The sequence below is a fragment of the Pleurodeles waltl genome, chromosome 5 (genome assembly GCF_031143425.1).
Source record: "Pleurodeles waltl isolate 20211129_DDA chromosome 5, aPleWal1.hap1.20221129, whole genome shotgun sequence".
Taxonomy (NCBI): domain Eukaryota; kingdom Metazoa; phylum Chordata; class Amphibia; order Caudata; family Salamandridae; genus Pleurodeles; species Pleurodeles waltl.
The window spans coordinates 736,357,080-736,379,013 of record NC_090444.1 but is presented as its reverse complement, the minus strand read 5'-3'; the positions used below and the strand labels follow the sequence as shown (position 1 = coordinate 736,379,013).

Genomic DNA, 21,934 nt, shown 5'->3' with positions numbered 1-21,934 from the left:
CCAATGAACAGAGGTAGGAGGTTCTGCTTTGTGCAGAAGATGTGGATGCAGAGTTGTTTCCTCAGCAAAATACCACAAACAAGACTTGCTAACTGCAAGAGTTGCGGTTGAAGAAAAAGGGTGCTGCCCGGGCCCAGGAAGGACCAGGAAGTTGCCACTCAGGAGAGGAGACAGAGGGGTCCCTCAGCAATGTAGAGAGCCCACTGGAAGGAGAGAAGCACCCGCAGGAGTCCTTGAACACAGGTTCAAGAAGACTGAACACAGCGGTCGTCTCAACACTGAAAAGAAAGGTCCCACAACACGGGAGGTCAACTCCGGGAGCTGAGCATCGCAGGACAGAGTGCTGGGGACCTAGGCTCGGCTGTGCATGCAGGATTTCTTGGAAATGTGCACAGAAGCCCTTGTAGCTGCAGATCACAAGGTGCACAGGATTACAGTCTTGGGAGGGGAGGCAAGGACTTACCTCCTCCAAATTCGGACAGTTGGACCACTGGACAGTCGGAGTCACTTGGGTCCACCACCTGTGTTCCAGGGGCCGCGCTCGTCAGGATGAGAGGGGACCCAGATTACAGGTGAGGCTGTAGTTTGGTGCCTGCTGAAGCAGGGGGAAGATTCTGTCGACCCACGGGAGATTTCTTCGTGGCTTCCAATGCGGGTGAAGGCAGGCAGCACCCATAACATGCACCACCAGGAACCAGTTGAGAAAGCCAACAGGATATGGTGCTACAATGTCGCTGGTAGTCTTCTGGCTACTTTGTTGCAGTTTTGCAGGCGTCCTGGAGCAGTCAGCGGTCAATCCTTGGCAGAAGTCGAAGGAAGAAGTGCAGAGGAGTCCTGATGGATTCTTGCAAGTTGTAATCTGATGAGAAGCCCACAGGAGAGACCCTAAATAGCCCTGAGAGGAGGATTGGCTACCTACCAGGTATGCACCTATCAGGAGGGGTTTCTGACGTCACCTGTTGCCACTGGCCACTCAGAGGCCTCCAGAGTGTCCTCACACCTCTGAAAACAAGATGGCAGAGGTCTGAGACACACTGGAGCAGCTCTGGGACCTCCCCTGGGGTGGTGATGGACAGGGAGTGGTACCTCCCCCTTCCTTTGTCCAGTTTGCACCAGAGCAGGGACTGGGGTTCCCTAAACCTTTGTAGACTGGCTTATGCAAGGAGGGCACCATCTGTGCCCTTCAAAGCATTTTGGGCAGAACCATGTCTGTGAGGTGGCAGCAGCTGTAGTGCAAGCCTCAGAGAGCTGGATTGGCAGTACTGGGGGTCATAGTGGAGCCCCCAGGATGCATGGAATTGGCTCCCCAATACCAGATTTGGAAAGGGGGGGGGGGGACAATTCCATGATCTTAGACATGTTACATGGCCATATTCAGAGTTACCATTGTGAAGCTACATATAGGTATTGACCTATATGTAGTGCACGCGTGTAATGGTGTCCCCGCACTCACAAAGTACGGGGAAATGGCCCTGAACTATGTGGGGGCATCTTTGATAGTGCAAGGGTGCTCTCACACTTAGTAACTTTGCACCTAACCTTCAGCAAGTGAAGGTTAGACATATAGGTGACTTAGAGGTTACTTAAGTGTAGTGAAAATGGCTGTGAAATAAAGTGTGCCTTATTTCACGCAGGCTGCAATGGCAGTCCTGTGTAACGGTTTGTCTGAGCTCCCTATGGGTGGCAAAAGAAATGCTGCAGCCCATATGGATCTCCTGGAACTCCAATGCCATGGGTACCTAGGTACCATATACTAGGGACTTATAAGGGGGGTCCAGTATGCCAACTGAAATTGGTAAATGTAGTCACTAGCCTATAGTGACAAATTTAAAGGCAGAGAGAGCATGAGCACTGAGGTTCTGGTTAGCAGAGCCTCAGTGACACAGTTAGGCACTACACAGGCATACACAAACTATGAGCACTAGGGTCCTGGCTAGCAGGATCCCAGTGAGACAGGCAAAAATATACTAACATACATGTAAAATTGGGGGTAACATGCCAAGAAAGATGGTACTTTCCTACACATGGTACCAAGGTCCCTGTGGCCAGGGAAGGGCCCCAAGGGTTGCAGCATGTATTTTGCCACCCTGGGGAATCCCCCACAAAGCACACAAACACTGCCTTTGCAGATTGTGTGTGCTGGTGGGGAAAAAAAGCCAAAGTGGACATGGCATCCCTCTCAGGGTCCCATGCCCACAAACCACTACTTGTGGCCTAGGTAAGTCACCCCTCTAGCAGGCCTTACAGTCCTAAGGCAGGGGGGTGCACTATACCACAGGTGAGGGCATAGCTGCATGAGCAATATGCCCCTACAGTGTCCAAGTCCATTCTTAGACTGTGTAAGTGCAGTGTAGCCATTAAGAGTATATGGTCTGAGAGTCCGTCATTACAAACTCCACAGCTCCATAATGGCTTCACTGAATACTGGGAAGTTTGGTATCAAACTTCTCAGCACAATAAACCCACACTGATGCCAGCGTGGGATTTATTGAGAAATACACCCAGAGGGCATCTTATAGATGCTTCCTGTATGTTAGCCAAACTGCTAGTGCAGGAATGACCACTTTGCCGCTTTCAGACGAGTTTCTGACCACATGGGGTGAGAGCCTTTGTGCACTCTGTGGTCAGAAACAAAGCCTGTCCTGGCTGAAGGTGCTTCACATCTCCCCCTGCAGGACCTGTAACACCTGGTGGTGAGCCTCAAAGGCTCAAGCCTCGGGTTACAGTGCCCCAGGGCGCTCCAGCTAGTGGAGCTACCTCCCCCACAGAAAAAGCCCCACTTTTGGCAGCAAGTCTGCGGGAAAATTAGGGAAAACAGGGAGGAGTGACTACCCCAGCTAGACCACCCCTAAGGTGTCCAGAGCTGAGGTGACCCTCTCCCTGCAGAATCCCCCATCTTGGTTTGGAAGACAGGGACCAATAGGGTTAAGTTTGTATCCCCCTCCCCAAAGGGAGTGGACACACAAAGGATGTAGTCACACACGGGGACAGTAGCCATTGGCTACTGCCCTCTGACTCCTGAAACGACCCTAAGTCCAGGATCTAACGGCCTCCCTGAAACCAGCTCACCAGATTCTTGCTGACCTGACAAGAAAGAAGGACTGCTACGCTGAACCCCCAGGAGAGAAGAAGGAAAATGCAAACTGACTTGGCCCCAGCCCTACCGACCTGTCTCCTGCTTCAAAGAACCTGCAAAAAGAAAGCGACACATCTTGCTGGACTAGCAACCTCTGCCAAGCTCCAAAGGACTGCCCTGCACCCCTAAGGACCACGAACGCCCGTTGTCAGCGGCCTGTCCAAGAAGAAACTACAACCAAGCGACTTCAGAGCCTCCCCGGATCTATGAGTCCTGACCACCCTGCAACCAACGCTGTTGTATCAGGTAGCCCAACCAAGCCCACCTGACAGCGAAAGCTCCGGACGAAGATATCAGATGCCTAAAAGACCACCTCAGCCGTAGCCCCCAGGTCTTGGAGAACCCTACCTCCAGTGCAGCTACGTTCAGCAGGCAGCACTCCTCCCTGTCCAGCCTGTGGTTTTCCCAGGTCGACCCCCTGGACCTCATCTGCAGCATCTGAGTAACCCCCTGGATCCCCTCATAGACCAGCATTGGAAACCCGACACCTTGTTTGCACCCTGCCCCCCGGTAGCCCGTTGCCGCTGAGGGTGTGTGTTTGGTGTCTACTTGTGGCCCCCCGTGCTCCCCTAAACCCCCCAGGCCTGCCCCCCAAAGCTGCAGGTACTTACCTGCGGGCAGGCCTGATTCTGCGGGCCCCCAGTCTCCATAGGAATCCATGTTAAATTTGCCTAACTGGCCCTGTGTTGCTGGTGGTGTGTGTTTGGGGGTTAACTTGAACCCCAACCTGTGGACTTCCCAACCCCCGCAGACTGGAACTGTAAGTCAAGTACTTACCTGTAAATCGTACTAATTTTTCTTCTCCCCCAGGAACTGTTTCTGAAAATTGCACTGTCAACTTTTAAAAGAGATAATTGCCAATATTTTGAAAACTGTATAACTTATCGTTTTCAAACAAAGTACTATTGATATATGTGTGAAATACTAATCTATTGAAGTACTTACCTGCAACTTGAATCTTGTGGTTCTAGAAATAAATTAAGAACATTTATTTTTGCTATATAAAAACCATTGGTCTGGAGTTAAGTCATTGAGTGTGTGCTTCTTCTATTTTCTGTTTGTGTACAACAAATGCTTTGCACTACCCTCTGATAGGCCTAACTGCTCGACCACACTACCACAAAAGAGAGCATTAGAATTCTCTACTTTAGCCTCCGTTAAGCCTCTGGGGAATCCCTGGACTCTGTGCACACTATATCCCATTTTGATATGGTATATACAGAGCCAGCTTCCTACTGTAGTATTGATCAGAATTGAAGTGAATGTTGTGACGAGATACTTAAAAGAAACCCAAACAAAGTAAACACATAAATAGAATTTAACTACATTTAGTGTTAGTTACCGTTCATCCTGTTCTTCTGGAGCAACACGCATGTATGCCACAATCTGTTTCTCCAGGTAGCTGTCGATTTTTTCTTCTGCTGAGGCAGGTGAAGCAAAAACATCTTTGACTGCATGACTGAAGAACATGGATTCATACTGTCCATCAAACAGCAACTGCAGCAAGGATTCACTTTCTGTGAATAAGAGTGACCAAGATGAGATCGCAAAAGAAAAAGGCATAAACCACTTGTTGAATGTGTGCGATCAAACCATAATTAAATTTACACAATGATGTTTGAAACCGTCCTACATTAAAAGTACCACACTTAGTCAGGTTTGTCTACATTGCAATAGTTCTAAATGTACAAGAGCACATGTTGCTGTTTGCCAGTTATGTTCAGGTATTGGTTGCTCATCTAAAGGGGGAAAACAAAAATCCATACAAAAAAAACAAAAGTACAGTTGGACGCAATCTAAATGACATTGACAACAAACACACTATTAACCCCTTCACTGCCAGGCCTTTTCCCCCTCAGGTTACAGGCCTTTTTTGGGCTGCTTGGGGCAGTTCGCGCTTAGACCCTCATAACATTTTGTCCACATAAGCTACCCATGCCAAATGTGCGTCCTTTTTTTTTTTTACAACATCCTATGGATTCTAGAGGTACCCAGAGTTTGTGGGTTCCCAGTGGAGGAGACCAAGCAATTAGCCAAAATACAGCTAAAATCTTGTTTAATTTTTTTTTTTTTTAAATGGGGAAAAAAGGGCTGCAGACGAAGGCTTGTGTTATTTTCCCTGAAAATGGCATCACCAAGAGTTTGTGGTGCTAAAATCACCATCTTTCCAGCTTTCGGGAACAGGCAGACTAGAATCAGAATTCACAATTTTGGCATTTTGCTGGGACATACCCCACTTTCACTAATTTTGGGCTTTTAGCCTTTTTCCAGTTAGTGGCAGAAATAGGTGTGAAACCAATGCTGAATCCCGGACAGCTAAACATTTCTGAAAAGTAGACAAAATTCTGAATTCAGCAAGGGGTCATTTGTGTAGATCCTGCAAGTTTTTTTCTATAGAAAATAACAGCTGAAATAAACAAATATTGAAATTGAGCTGAAAAAAACAGCAATTTTTCTCCACATTTTACTCTGTAACTTTTTCCTGTGATATCAGATTTTTGAAAGCCACATACTGTTACTTCTCCTGGACTCTTCTGATTACGGTGATATATAGGGCTTTTAGGTTCATCAAGAACCCTAGGTACTCTGAGCCAATAAAGGAGCTGCACCTTGCAATGGGTTTTCATTGTATACCGGGTATATAGCAATTCATTTGGTGAGCATGGGAATTACAGGACATTTCTCAAACAGACATCTTTTTTTACACACTGTTTTACATTTGCAAGGAAAAAATGTAGAGAAAGACGAGGGGCAATAACACTTGTTCTGCTATTCTGTGTTCCCCAAAGTCTCCCGATAAAAATGGTATCTCACTTGTGTGGGTAGGCTTAATGCCCGCAAAGGGAAACACAACATGGACACATCACATTTTTACACTGAAATCTGACGTATTTTTTGGAAAGCGCCTAGCTGTGGATTTTGGCTTCTAGCTCAGCCGGCACCTAGGGAAACCTAGCAAACTTGTGCATTTGTGAAAACTAGACACCTAGGGGAATTTAAAATGGGGAGACTTGTGGGGCTCTCACCAGGTTCTGTTACCCAGAATCCTTAGCAAAGCTCAAAATTTGGCAAACAAACAAACAAACACTTTCCTCACTTTTTGGTGACAGTTCTGGAATCTGAGAGGAACCACAAATTTCCATCCACCGAGCATTCCCTCCAAGTCTCCTGATAAAAACGGCACCTTACTTGTGTGGGTAGGCCTAGTGCCCGCGAGACTTAATGCCCCAAAACACAACGTGGACACACCACATTTTTCCAAAGAAAACGGACCTGTTTTTTGCAAAGTGCCTAGCTGTGGATTTTGTGGCCTCTAGTTCAGCCTGCACCTAGGGAAACCTAGTAAACCTGGGCATTTCTGAAAACTAGACACCCAGGGAAACCCAGTATAGGGTGACTTGTGGTGCTCTCACCAGGTTCTGTTACCCACAATCCTTAGCAAACCTCAAAATTTGGCAAAGCAAACACTCTTTCCTCACATTTCGGTGCTGCAAAGTTCTGGAATCTGAGGGGAGCAACAAACTTCCACCTACCCAGCGTTTCCCCAGGTCTCCTGATAAAAATGATACCTCACTTGGCCCTAATGCCCGCAAAAGGAAATGCCCCAAAACACTATGTGGACACATCCAAATTATCAAATACAAAACCACCTGTTTTTGTGGAGGGTCCTGCGTTTTTGGTCCTGGGCTCAGCAGCAATCTAGGGAAACCTACCAAACTCAAACATTTCTGAAAACTAGACACCCGAGGGAGTCCAGGGAGGTGTGGCTTGTGTGGATCCCCAGTGTTTTCTTACCCAGAATCCTCAGCAAACCTCAAATTTAGCTTATATATATATATATATATATATATATAAAATCACATTCTTCCCACATTTCTGTGTGGGATCACCACACCGGCACAAATTTCCTACCACCCAACGTTCCCCTCAGTCTCCCAGTAAAAATGATACCCCACTTTTGTAGGTGGGCCATGTGCCTTTGACAGGGAAGAGCCAAAAATATGTCGAAAATGAGGGGGAACCAAAGCGGGTCCAAAAGGGCAGTTTAAAAAAAATAAAAAAACGTTTTTAGGCTGACAAGTGGGGCACAATTTTTATTGGTATAGATGCAACAATGCTAGGTGGTAGGAATTTTGTGGGTTCCTGCAGATTCCGGAAGGTTCATTCACAAAAATGTTGGAAAATGTGTGATTTCAAGCAAAGTTGGAGGTTTGCAGGACATTGTGAGTAAGTAAATGGTGCGGGGTGCATACAAAGCACACCACCCTGGACTCACCCAGATGTTTAGTTTTCAGATTTGTGTAGGTCTCATAGATTTTTTTACATTGCAGTGCCCCAAAGTCCAAAAAAGCGCAGCCCTCACCATTCCAAGTGGGACGATTTTGAGGGTTAGACAAGCTCTCATGGCCCAAATGTAAAACCAAAACCCAAAATAATCAAATGTCCTCTTGCTTGCCGTTGGGATAAGATCTTTTAGTGTGCAGGGGGAAACCTGAAAGAATGTTACCCCCTTCAGTTGGGGTGGGGGTATAACCATGCCCATACTGGTTGGTAGCCACCACCCCACTATTTATTTTTTAATTCCCTGGCATCTAGTAGGCTTTCTGCCCCCTCGGAAGTGGATTGGGAGTAATTGGCCCATCTGCCCACCGGTGGGTAGAACAAGTTTGTCCCCATTTATTTGGAGTCTCTGGGGAGCTTTCTGCCCCCCTTGGGGGTAAGATGGGCCTTACAAAAATAGGCCAATCAGTCCCCAAGCGGGCAGAAATGGTCTAAAACAAGTTTGCCCCCAGGGGAGTGACCCTTTCCTAAGGGGTCACTCCGCTTGTGTGAAATTGGCGCAAAAGAAAATCCCTGGTGTCTAGTGGTTTCTTCCCCCTTGGGGGCAGATTGGCCTAAGAAAAATAGGCTGATCTCCCCCCAAGAGGGGCAGAAATAGCCTAAAATAAATCCCCCTTCCCCCCACCAGGGGAGCGACCCTTGCCTAAGGGGTCGCTGCCCATCTGTAAAAAAAAACAAAAAAAAATCCCTTGTTTCTTGTGGTTTCTGCCACCACTAGGTAGAAAAGGCCTAATAAAAAAAATGCCCCCTGGGGAGCGACCCTTGCCTAAGGGGTCGCTCCTCTTATCAATGTAAACAAAAACAAAAAAAATTCTAGTCTAGTGGTTTCTGTCCCACCTGGGGGCAGATCAGCCTAATTAATATAGGCTGAAAAGGCCTAGTAATAAAATTGCCCTCTTGGGAGCGACCCTTGCCTAAGGGGTCACTCCCCTTATGCCAATTTAAAAAAAAAAATCCCTGGTACGCGGTTTCTGCCAGCCCTGGGGGCAGATCAGCCTAATTAATATAGGCCGATCTGCCCCCAGGGGAGCGACCCTTGCCTAAGGGGTTGCTCCCCTTATAAACTTAATTTAAAAAAAAAAAAACCTAGTGTCTAATGGCTTCTGCGCCCCCCCCCCCCCCCCCCCTCCGGGGGCAGATCGTCCTAATTAATATAGGCCGATCTGCCCCCAGTGGGGTCAAAAATGGCCTTAGATAATATAACCCCCTTGGGGAGCGACCCTTGCCCAAGGGGCCGCTCCCCTTATTTGTTTACACAAAGTATACAAAATCCCTGGTGTCTAGTGGGCATTCCTGCAGCACGATCGCTATGCAATCGTGCTGCAGGAATGCTAAGAGAGACATGCAAAGGGAAGGAAAAGCCTTTTGTTCCCTTTTCATGCGTCTCTGACCTCACCTGCCCCCATACTGAGGAGAAACGAATCGGTTTCTCCTCTGCTTCCAGCACGAGGTGACCTCTGATAAGGTCAGCACGCGATCGCGCTCTGATGTCATCAGATGTCACAGGGGTGGGGGGTGTAAGGGGAAGTGGTTCCTCTTCCAGCCCTGCCATGGGAGGGGGTGGGAGGAGGTGGAGGGGTGGAAGGCCTTCGGGGGAGCGCTAGCGCTTCTCACGAGGGCCAGTACAAAGATGTAATGGTTCCGTCCATGGCCCCTCAGCGACACGCCACCGGACGTAACCATTACGTCCTTGGCAGTGAAGGGATTAAAGAGTAATTAAAGAGTAAATACACATTTATTAGAAAGAGTGAATGTATTCACACCCCCAATTCAACCTCTAAGGGAAGCCTGTACCTACAACCTGTACCTACAAAAACTAAGCACACTGATGAATGTACTTTATTACCAAAAAAGTCTGTGTGTAACCAGTATAGAGCACACAAGAGTTTCAACTTCTAGCTCAATAAGTGGCACACTGGCAGTGGTTGAAGGACAGTATTGTTTTTCCGATCCCCATAATTTTAAAACCCCTATCTACAACTTGAGGTACGTGCAAATTTGCTGAAAACCCCAGCAGAGAAGAAGGAAGACAACTGCTTTGGCCCCATCGTAACCAGCCTGTCTCCTGCTTCAAAGAACTTGCAAAAAGACCAGTGATGCGACGAGAAGGCCCAGCGACCTCTACCAACTCCAGAGGACTGCCCTGTACCCCAAAAGGACCAAGAACTCCAGAGGACAGCAGCTCTGTCTGAAGAAACCTACAACTAAGGACTCCCACCTCACTCCGGATGCGCGAGTCCTGACCCCTGTGCACCCGACGCCCACGGCATGTGTCCAGGTGGTCCACCCAGCAAGAAAGTGTCCCCAGGCGATTATGAGCAAGTGCCCACCCTGGGTTGACCTCTCCACCCCTCCACTATGATGCCTGCAGAGAGAATCCCGAGGACCCCCCCTCACCGTGAGCTCAGGGCAAAGATATCAGATGCCTAAAGAACACACTGCACCCACAGTCCCCAGGCCTTGGAGAAACAGACCCCTAGTGACACATCATTCAGCAGGCAGCCCTCCTCCCTCTCTGACCAGTGGTGTGCCCGAGACAGCCCCCGGACCTCGCCTGCAGCCTCTGAGTGTCCCCCGGGGTCTCCTCATAGACCAGCACTGGAAACCAGACATCCTGTTTGCACCCTGCACCTGGACAACCCTGTGCCGCTGACGCTGTGTGTTTTGTACCTACTTGTGGCCCCTCCAGTGCTCTTCTAATCCCCCCCTGGTTTGCTCTCTGAGTTGCGGGTACTTACCTGCTGGCTGACCGGATTCCGAATACACCCTGTCTCCATAGGAGCCCACGTTAATTTTGCTCAACTTTGACCTCTGCACGCGGCCGGCCCCGTGTTGCTGGTGGTGGGTGTTTGGGGTTAACTTGAACCCCAACCGGTGGACTTCCCAAAACCCGGAGACTGAGACTAAGTGTGATACTTACCTGTAGACAGATCTAACTTTTCTTCCCCCCAGGAAACTGTTTGAAAATTGCACTGTTTCCATTTTTAAAATAGCTTTTTGCCAATAATTCAAAAACTATTACTTACCTATTTCAAACCAAGTATTGTTGATACCTGTGTGAAATACAAAACTTTTAAGGTACTTGCATGCAACTTGAATGTTGTAGTTCTAAAAATAAATTAGTAAAATATTTTTACAATATAAAAACCACTGGTCTGAAATTAATTCATTGAGTGTGTGCTTCTTCTATTTTCTGTGTATGTACAACAAATGCTTTGCATTACCCTGCTCGATCACACTACCACAAACAGAGCATTAGTATTATCTATTTCAGCCTCTGTCAAGCCTCTGGGGAACCCCTGGACTGTGTGCACTCTATATCTAATTTTTATATAGTATATACAGAGGCAGCTTCCTACATCATGAAATCCTAGATCCCTAATTTAAATGAGGAATAGTTTTTTGGTGTCGACATAATTTTAAGAATGTAAGGAGGTATCACAAAAGTACTGTGGTACCCAAAACACATATACATACATACATATCATAATAAAGGACATTATTATATAGTTTAAAACAACTTTTTTTGAATTAATACTTATTCGCATTTTGAATACTCATACAGTACGTAGCAATCATCAGATAAGTAACATTATATATCTTGTTAACATAACTTTGACCTTCCACAGTGTAACACATCCCAACAGATTATGCAACGTGTACTTTCCTCAAGGTCCGGCAGGTGAGATCATAGAGGCGTAGCGGAATGTGTGGTAGTGTTCTTACTGTTCACATTATCACATATTTGTCCTGACAGTGGGGGTTCTATCAGCAATATCCATTAAATCTCCTAACTATCAAAGTCTGTGAGATGGAAGCAGTAGTTGACACAGACTCGGACTCTTCCTTGTCTGCTTCCTCTCTGTCCTCCCCCAATCAGTCTACAAGGGTATTCCAGCTTTCCAGATCCTCTCCGCACGTTCATCCACTCTTATCTTTTTGAGTCTGCGTTCTTCCGCGATTGCCCATTTCAGGAAATCCTCCCACCACTTCACCAACAATGGTGGCATCTGACTAGGACAGTACATTCTGCGTCTGGCTGGAAGTAGTCCCAACTGAGCAAACCTACAGACCCTTTTAGTACCTCTCTTTGGGGATGACATCAGACCCATTAGACAATGCTGTATAGGAAGTGTCACCTTTGCTTTAGAAAGCTTACATATCTCTGTCCATACTGCCTCCCGGAATGGCCCAATAATCCAACATGTCCAGGCAATGTGTGTGAAATCTGCAGCTTGCCCATGACATCTACCACAGCTTGCTTCCCTCGACAAGTATATCCCATGTAGTCTCCCCGGAGTTAAATATGCCTTATGCAAGTAATAAAACTGTATCTGCTTAAACCTGGCATTACTTGATCCATCCTGCACTAGTTAGTGCTCTAGCCCTTTTCCATTCTCCCTCTGTGAGTGGGGAATCAAGTTCTCTATCTCATTTTGCTTTCAAGGGTTCCAGGTCAACAAATCTATCCTCCTTAAGGGCCGTCTGTAGTCTGGACATATATCACTTTTGTGAACCAGGATCTGGGGGGGTTCATCTGGAAACGATGGCCAGATATCACGGACAATATGGGAAATTGCTGCGTATTGTAGGAAATGTCCTGGGGGTACCTCAAATGGATCTTTGGACTCTGCACCATGAGAAAAGTGCTGTTCGAGTATAAATTGTGAGCCATGTGGCATCCTCTATCTATCCATCTGGTCAGATCCATAGATTCCCGGTTTAACACGAAGGGTCGTAGCCATCAGATCGATAAGTGTTTAACATAGGGGGCAGGCATGCTTCAGTATTCATAGTCCCAAGCCCTGGCCACTGGCTGGACTATCATAGGGGCACCGTCTGGAAGTCCTCGACCTCTCATGAGAAATTAAATGAAATTAGGTAGTTCTCCTGCCTCCACCCTGCCAGATAACATCATTTTTTCTAAATTGGAATCAGTATCACACCAGAGCGCCGCATATTGGAGCAATCCTGGCAGGTGATATAGGCGCAAGTCTGGCCGACTGAGTCCCCCTTCAGACATGTTTAGCTTAAGGACTTCCAGTCGGACCTTACCGCATTTCCTTGCCCATACTAAATATGTCAATAGGTTATCTAAGGAACTAAAGATGGAACGGGGCAGTTCACACATCGAGTTTTGCATTACATATAGACATCTAAGCTACTGTATCATCTTACTCAGTGCCACACTGCCTATCACCCTAAGTGGCAGTGCTGTCCAAAACTTCACCGTATTGTCGTGTTTGATCTGCATCCCTAATTAGCGGAAATGATGCAGTTGCCACTCTATCCCTGGCATTGGGGTGTCCCCGGGTCTACACCAGCCAATAAAGCCTGAGGGAAGAGCACAGTGTTGTGGGGGTTGACCCTCAGTCCCGACAGTGTTCCAAAGACAGTCATAAGCTGCATGATGAATGGCACTGAGCGGCGTGGTTAGAGTGTGGTCAGCGTACATACACACTATATGTGTCTCACTCCCCACTCTTATGCCATTTGCATTTACCTCCATTCTCAGATGTATTGCGAGTGGTTCCATGGCAAGTGGAAAAAGGAGCGGGGACAGGGGGCATCCCTGTCTTGTTTCCCTTTCAATAGTAAATGCAGGCAACACCACCCTTCCCACACACACTCTTGCTCTGGTCCCGTATACATTAGATGTGTCCAGACCATTAAACCCTGTCTGAACCCCAACCTCCTCTTTATTTCCCATAGATATTGCCATGATATGGTATCAAAGGCCTTTTCTAGATCCAAAGCTATGAGTGTCGCCTCTTCTGCACTGCCTCCTGTTTTGTGTAACACGTGTGCCAGTGTGTGCAAATTCATATGTGTACCCCTTCCTGGGATGAATCCATATTGATCTTCGTGGATTAGGGTAGTTATCACTCTACTCAGGTGTAATGCCAGCACTTTGGGAAGGAGCTTGATGTCTACATTTAACATAGACAACGGGTGGTAAGAGTCTGAGTCTACAGGGTCTTTTTGGGTTTTGGAAGCATTATAAAAAGTGCTTCACACATCTGGGCAGGCAGGCTGTCCAAAGCTTTGTGAGGAATCTCCAGTAGTGCGGGGAGCAACGTTGGTGCAAATGCTTTATAAAATTCTACCAGGAATCCATTCGGTCCTGGACACCTTACCCGTAGCCATGTTCTGTAGTGCCTCTTAATTCTTCCAATAGTATGTTTCCCTCTAGTTCTTTAACCTGTCCCTGGGCTAGCATTGGAAGTTCCAGCCTATCCAGGAAGGTTGTCATTGCCTGGGAGTCGCATCCTGTGGGAGCTACATACACCGCAGCCTGGTGTGCATGTAATTGTTTATGGCTATTTGTCCTGTATTCAAGTGCCCATCTGGTTGGCGCAGGGAAAGAATAAGTGGTGTTGTTTTTTTGCGCTTCAACGACCAGGCCAAGAGTCAGCTTGTTTTATCCCCTTCTCTATATAATCTCTGTCAGTAATCTTTCCTATGACAGTCCATCCTATCCCATAGTTGCTCTATCTGTCTCTTTACCTCTGTCAGCTGGCCCTCGTCAGCATCTTGTGCGGAGGGACCTGTCTGCAATTGAAGGAGGGTACCTTCTGCCTCCCCCAATGCACTCTCCAATTTGTTTCTAGCACCATATGTTTTACTCATGCTTCCTCCCCGAAGCACTACCTTTAATGCTTACCCTGCCATGCCTGTGTGCCCGTAGTGTTCCCACTGGAGGTCAAATGATTATGTATCACCAATTAAATATCAATTGTGTATTCAGGGTCTCGTAGGGAGTCTTGATGTAACCGTCAAAGTGGTACTTCTGCCCACCTTTCCCGAACATCTAGAATCAACAACAGGGGAGAGGGACCAGACAGAAAGCGCACCTGATACATGGCAGAGCTAGCATTTATCCCTACTTCGTCTGTAATAAATATTTTTTTTGTATGGCTGTACGTGGTATATGTGGAGAAATAACAGGATTATGTCCTCGATGTGGGATGTGTTACTTGTCATATATCTCTAAGGTGCAAATTTGACCTCACCCAATGTGGCCACCATATGATGTTTCCTGCCCTGTTTAGGGGGTATCTATTGAGATGTCCATCCATGAGCAAGCTCGATATCCACCCCAGGAAAGAAGTGGCATCATCAGTATTAGGTGCAAATTTGTTCAATAGACATATTTCTTTCCCCTCACGTTTTCCATGTACAAGGACATATCGACCATTAACATCTGCCATGACACTTTGCACTCTGAATAGGACCCCCGGCGCTAGATAAATGAACAGCCCCCCACATAAGGGTAATAGGTAGCTGAGTGAAGTTGTTCCCTCCACTCGCGTTGCAAAGCCTTAGTGTGTTAATCTAATAAGCATATTTCCTGCAACAAAGCAATATGAACACCTAAACATTTTAGATAGGAGTGGGTCCTGTATTGTTTCAAAAATTTATTTAAACCTATTACATTCCAGGTGAATATACGTTTTCGCCGACTGCACTAGAAGACAGTTAAAAATAACTTTAAAAAAACATACACATTCAGTGAAAAAACTAAAGGTTTGCGGTTAGATAGTTAGTAAAACTTCATTGATTATTTAGCGCTGGTTTGGAGCCACAGCAGAGTGGGACTCCAACTCCCATTACGCCCAGCAGCTAGAGGTAGCCGCACAACACTGCAGAGCACCTAGAGGCACTATTTCTGGGACTCTCTGGCCCTGTAGTGCAGGATGCGCCCGGGCAAAGAATGAGCCAAAGGTGGGCCTGTCTACAACCGTCCACGGCTGGAAGAGGCTGGGCTCGGCCAACTTTCTTGGAAGTACAGCTGTGAGGTTGTGGATATCAAGGTGGTATTTACCTGTGTCATTGTGGTTTATGTGCCGATCGACACCGAGCTGGCTGAGCATCGGTTTTCTGTCGCCTCACAACACTCTACCCCCCTAAGAGCTTCAGGGTTTTATCCACCTGTTCAGATGCTACAGAGTCGATCCCACAAGTTGGTGGAGCTTCTGAGTTGCTTCCTGCAGACGTTGCTTTATCAGGGGCCCTTGAGGAGTATCCCTCAGCCATCACAGGCCCCAATCCAGGCTTCTGTCCCTTTGGAGCCTGTAGTTGTAATTACTGCCCCTACTCTTAGGACCGGAGAAGATCTGCCGGGTTAGGAAAAGGAAGCGACTGGAGCCCGATAGAATGCAGAAGCGCCAAAGGAATAGCATTACCCAGCCATCAGTCAGAAGGAGTCATCAAAGGGGGTTGAGCTAGTACCTGAGTTTGTCCAGGGCGTGATGACTGACCAGCTGGAAGTTATGATACATACTGCCCTGGATTCAAAACTTAAACCACTAAATGAGCGCTTGGGTCTAATCGAACTAGAACTTAAAAAGATTAGAACTGCACAAAATCATGGATTATCTTTCCCTACCGCCAGGAAATCGACCGGACACATGCATCCTGAGCAGAGGGCAGCTACCGAGGCCCAGGTACCTTGCTCGACCAGCACTGTTGACTGGCCTTCTGGGTATTCCCCACTGAGAAGGAAGAGCAGGTTTCTTAGTGATAGCTACAGGCCTAATGAGGGTATTCAACAACGATTATGCAATAATCCGCCCATTCCGGGAACTGGGAAACCGGTAGCAGCCCCAGCTAGGGGCATGGTGGACCCGGGAAATACATCCACCAGTCCTGGATAAACTGATGTTAGACCCCACATTCCACCTGAATGCACCCCATATATTATTCTTGAGAATGTTCCACCTCTCCCTATAGCAAAGCAGGAGTTGCATGCTTAACTTTTGAACAAAGTTGTACATTGGTTACGTGAACATTCCGGTTGGACCTAAGGTCTTACTGGGGAAATCATTACTAGTCGTAGGGTTTCTTGGGTTTGCCGCACTCAAAAAATGTCACAGGGTGACTGTTATTGTGAACTTTGAAGCACCTAGTTGTTTTCGAACCCTTTTTCATCTGCTTAGACAATTTGGGCATGGTAAGGGGTGTACTAGAGCCCTCCCCCTAGGCTTCTTTTACCCACCAGTAGCATTGGGTGCAAGTACTGTCAAACAGCCCACCCAGCAGAGTATAGTACAAGTTCAGGGTAATTGTAATGCTAACCTCGGAATTCCCACCCATAATCGATTCTCTGCACTTGCTTTGTTAGAGCAGCTGGATTGACTCCGTCCCCTTGATCAATAGTTAGCTAATAGAAGTATCCATCCATCTTTGGGCTCAGAAGATGGGCAGAATTTTGAAGTTCCCCCTGAAGAGGCAACTAGCTTATCAGTAAACGTAGACCGAATGGATGCCCCCTTCTCAGTAATGGCCATATCCAAGTCAGATGTTCATCTAATTTCATGGAATGTGGCAGGGGTTAATTCAAAGTTGGTCGATAAGGATTGGATCTCCTTTATTTGGAAGCATGACGTTTGTTTGTTCCAAGAAGCCTGGGCCGTAAATAAGGTCTTTGTTAGTGGATTTACTACTTATAGTGTAGAGGCAATTCCACCTAGAAAAACAGGGCAGGCGATGGGGGGGGGGGGGGATCTTATGATCTTGGTAAATAATAATATTGCTTATGCACAAGAACCCCCCCCCCCCCCCAAGATAGATTTGCCCAATCTAATGGGTATTAAGTTAAAGTTTCCTAGAGGCTTGTCATTAATGTTACTGAATGTATATGCTCGTTCAATGCAAGCTAAGTGGGTCGCCAGTCCTAAGTATGCTAGATAGTCTAATGGAGTCCTACAAACAGGATGTCAAAGTAATAGTGGCTGGCGATTTTAATACTTTATTCGAACCTTGTAATGCCCTCAACCTGGTGACTAAGGAAGAGGACAAGTAATGGGGTGTCTCACATGTGGCAGACAACCCGCAGTCATTTTACCAGGACTGCCTTACAAGCAGGCTCGTTGGTGGTTGCGCATGGATTGCGTGCCTGTAATGGGAAAACCCATTCAGATCCTGACAGAGCATTTACATTCAGAAGAGGCTGCTAGAATAGTGTCATTGACTATGTGTTGTTGGAGGTCCAGTTGTGGCTGGACCTCAGCCACATGGAGGTGATGAGCACTACTGTTAGTGGTCATAATCCCTTGGTTACCTTTATAGGGGGGAACAAATTCACAGTACATCCTGTTTGGATTTTGCAGTACTGCCAGATCCGACTGTGACTAACAACTGTTGTTGAGAGATAATAGTACTCTCTGGTCACTAGTTGCGGCTGGGGCCAGAGAGTATGGTATTTCCACGTGTTCTCATATCCCACCACATAACTGGAAGGATCAATTTGGTGCCTAACATTCTGAGAGTAATATCCATGAAAACTCCTTGTCGGGGGAGGGGGAGACACACACTGGTACTATTAGCCTGGCGCCTGGTGCACATGCCTCACTCTTTTTTTTTTAGCTTGGACACCCTTGCTGCAAAAGATAGTCTGAAGCCCTTAAAAGCCCTAGGCCCGGACGGTATCCCGGGCGACTTATACAAGTCGGAACCGTGACTGTGGACCTGGGACATAAATACTTTATCAAACACAATAGTTAGTGGGGGTAAGATACCGGACACCTGGAAAGAGGCGGAAATCATCCCAGGAGATGCGAGTTGCCCTGCCAATTACCAACCCATTAGCTTATTGGATAATCTCCAAACAATGTTTGTGAGACAAGTGCTTGATAAATTACTTATGTGGGTAGCTAGAGAGGATGTACTTTCATGCCTGCAGGCAGGATTTCGGACAAAGATTAGTACCATTGACCAGGTATTTATGTTTTCCATCCTATACTGGAAGCAGGTTGTCTTGCAACAGCAGAAGTCCTATGTAGCTTTTGTTGATCTCCGAGCTGCCTTTGATTTGATCCCGCATGACCACTTGTGGAGGGTCTTGAGGATTATGGGCATCCCTAGTGACCTTGTGGATATTCTGGCTAGACTGCATCACAAGAATTATGCTCAGGTATGCCCGGTGGGGCGGGGGGGGGGACTGACGACCAGAATTCCTATTGGCCGCGGAGTGCGCCACGGTTGAGTGCTGGCCCCCACGCTCTACTCTCTTTATATGAATGATGTAACCAAGTTCCTCGGGCAGTGTATCAATGATTCTCCCACCTTGAATGGAGGAAAAATCCCTATTCTTCTCTTCGCGGATCATTCTTTGCTAATCTCTAAATTTCCAATGGAGCTGCAAAACCTGTTGACCAGGTTTAGGTTGTTCTGTAATGAAAAAGGATTAGAGATAAACTGTTCAAAAACAAAATATTTGGGTTTTAGCAAGAGCCCCACTAGAACTAAGTGTGCCCAGGTGGGTAATGAAAATCTCGACAGGGTGCGATGTTTAGATTATTTAGGAATCACCATGTCGGATAAGTTCAAGTGGGACTCTCAAATAATAAAGATCTCTCTGATGTTGCACAGGTCAAATGCAATTTTGCAATTCTTTAGAGCGACTTCCACTCAATCAATTTCACCTGCTCTCGAGACTTACTGCGCCATGGCCCTGAATGCTGCTATTTACGGCGCTGAAATTTGGGGGAATACTAACACATATAGTTTAGCGGTGTCTGAAAATATATTTTTTTTAGAACTTTAGCGGCTGTCCCAGTAAGTACACAGCTTATTTCCCTGCGGTATGACCTAGGCTCTAACGGGGTATCTGATCTTGTTCACATGAAACCCCTTCTTTACTGGGTCCGCATTTGGTCTACTCCTGAATTGCTCGCATATAGAGATAGCTTAAGTGAGCTAACAAGACTGGATTGTGCCCTGAAAGTACCCTGGTTGAGGTTTATATACACTTGGTGCAAGAGATGCACTCTGGAATAACCCTGATCAAATCTGTAAACCGGATAAACAGGTTGTGAAGTTGGCTTTTTGGCGCTACATCCTGGTGTACCAACAATCCAGGGTCAATCAGGGCCACTTAACTGAAAAGTTTTTGGGGGTTAATCTAGTACTGATGTTCGAAGACTTTTTGGACTCTGTATCCCCCCCGCTGGCCAAAAGCTTTTTTTTGCGATTTAGATATGGCTGCCTTCCTCTGAATGCTTTCTGTAGCCTACGGAGTGAAGGAGGCATACCTGCCTCATCTCTGATCTGCTAATCTGCTCCTGAGACAGTGAACCATATTGCTATTGTACGCCCTGGTTATCGAGAAATAAGGCGGCGTTGGCTGAGGTCCATTTGTCTATCTTTGGGGGTTGGGGACTACCAGGTGGTGATACGCCTATTCAGAGAAAACAAAGCAGAGCCTATTTTGTACTCCGTGAGTCACTTCCTTCTCAGTGTCTGGTATAAGCAAGATAAGATTGTAGCCCAGAGTGAACACGTTTAACTACAGTCCAGACATTTTTCCGATTGTAAAGGGAGAAATAGGTGCTGCGAAACTAAGGGGGAGAAGATCCCCTGTGGTGCAGGGATATTTTTAGCTTTCACTGTTGTATTAGGAACTTTGGATTTTTATTTGTTTTTATTGAAATTTAGTGGCTGTCCTGACCAGTGAACTTGGCAGGGCCAGAACCTTGGCTAGGGGATGCTCAGGATGCGGCAAGGGTCACGTTACTAGATATAAAAAAAAACCTAATTATGTGTTCCTACCTAGATATGTGTGACTAAAACGAAGACCAAAGTAAGGAATGAGTGTCCTTAGCAGGGAATTACAATGGTATTTAATTATTTTTGTATTTTATAATGTGTTTAGTTAGTTTTTATTATATTCTTTTTCGTTATTTATTCTTTTTTTTATTAACATTGGGTGCTAAAATGTACTTGCTCACTGCTTTTACTGAATTGTTTTGCTGTGTAAGCTTGCACTTATTGATTTTTTAATTTTTGTATGTGTTTTTTATGGCCATATGTGCCGAAACAAATATCTATATAGTATATTTCCATACAAAACCAACGTAAACTACACAAAACTTAGAAATTCTAAAGTTAGATATAACTTTAAGCTATAATTTGCACCCTAACCAAAACATAATGTAACTCACGCACTCCTGTATACACTGTTGTCAACTTGCTAGCCACATTAAATGAACTATACCTCACCCTTCTACATGCAATTATGTAATTTCAGATGTCATTAGTCTTGTTGTGAATGCCAATATTTCACATGACATAATTTATGCAATATAAAAGGGTATAAGCTGTGCATGGGTAAAGCACGAGTTACAGTTCACAGGTATATTTCATTTACAGTTCATAGCTATAATTAAGTTACTGTGGATCGTGAGAATAGAGCATACAAAGCAATTCGCAGAGCAAAGGGATTTAGGAATACACAAACACCTGGGTGAAAGACAGAGTATGTGGGGGTTTAACACCCAATATATATAAACTATATATACATATACATCTACTTAGATACATAAACCCACATCTTATGCACACACACACACACATATATATATATATATATATATACACACACACACACACAGACACACACACTTTGTTCCTTAAATGAAAAAAATGACCAAAAAGAAACTCACTGATAAAAAACTAAAGTTAAAGTAAGTATGTAGTTAGCTGTTGAAATGAGTTAAAAACGAACATTTATAAACCCAAAAACCACTAGAATTCGCCACTTACAGTTAAGTGAATTAACTTTAATCCCCCCATCCCAAATGCCCCAGACCTGGTCACTGCTTTTGACTGCAAATATTACATACCTCGAGACTTATTTAATAACTTCACTGACATGTTACAGATGACATTTGAAATGACCACATTTATTACATTACCAATAACATCACTGAGGACATAATCCAAGCTACTGCTTTTCAAATTACTCTATAAACCCCTAGACCATTTTTTTAATAAAAAAAAAATCTTTCATGGTTTTGATTGTAATCCAATAAGAGTGATAAAAAGTAATAAAAGGGTAAACAAAAGAGTAAGTGGCAATCACATGTCACTTTAAAGATACAGTAAGTTAATTTACATAGACTAGCTATCAGGCCATACATAACCTCAGAGTGGGTTAAGTTGTTTGGTTCATGTTGTTCCTAGGTGGGGAGTAGTAGTTGGTCATACAAGGGTACCAAAGTGTAGCTCTATAGGGGTTTGTTGGGCACAAAGTTGTTATCTGGGGTTTTCCACGTCGATCTGTGTTGAGGATTCCTGGGGATATACTGAAAGGCAACATTATCAGCACCCCTAATGTGAGATATCCACTTTAGCCAGGCATGGAATGAGCGGCTTGTGTGTTGACTTCCAATTGGGGGTAATTGTTTTTTCTGCAGCTGACAGAAGGAGATCAAGTAGGAGAAGGTCAGCTATTGTCTGAATGTTAGGGTCTAGAAACCTCTTGATTAAAAATGAGAATTCCATTTTGGGATGTATATTGAAATGTTTGGTAATGAGAGAAAAAAACATTGTCCAAGAAGGTGCTTATTAAACTGCAGTGAAAGATCAGATGAGCAAGGTCTCTTGTTTCTTTGTTGCAATTCTAGTAAAGGGGGCTTTCTAGGATTTTCATTGTGTGCAAAAGTGAGGGTGCCC

At 45.7% G+C, this 21,934-nt stretch overlaps 1 protein-coding gene across 1 annotated transcript in view; it reads right to left on the bottom strand.

Annotated features, from left to right (window-relative positions):
- The window catches only part of TTC27 (tetratricopeptide repeat domain 27), a 1,165,789-nt gene that overhangs the window by 1,066,846 nt on the left and 77,009 nt on the right, over nucleotides 1-21,934 (bottom strand). The window contains exon 2 of the mRNA XM_069234695.1: nucleotides 4,479-4,653. Within this exon, the coding sequence (XP_069090796.1) occupies nucleotides 4,479-4,653 (175 nt within the window). The remainder of the gene's footprint in view (nucleotides 1-4,478; nucleotides 4,654-21,934) is intronic.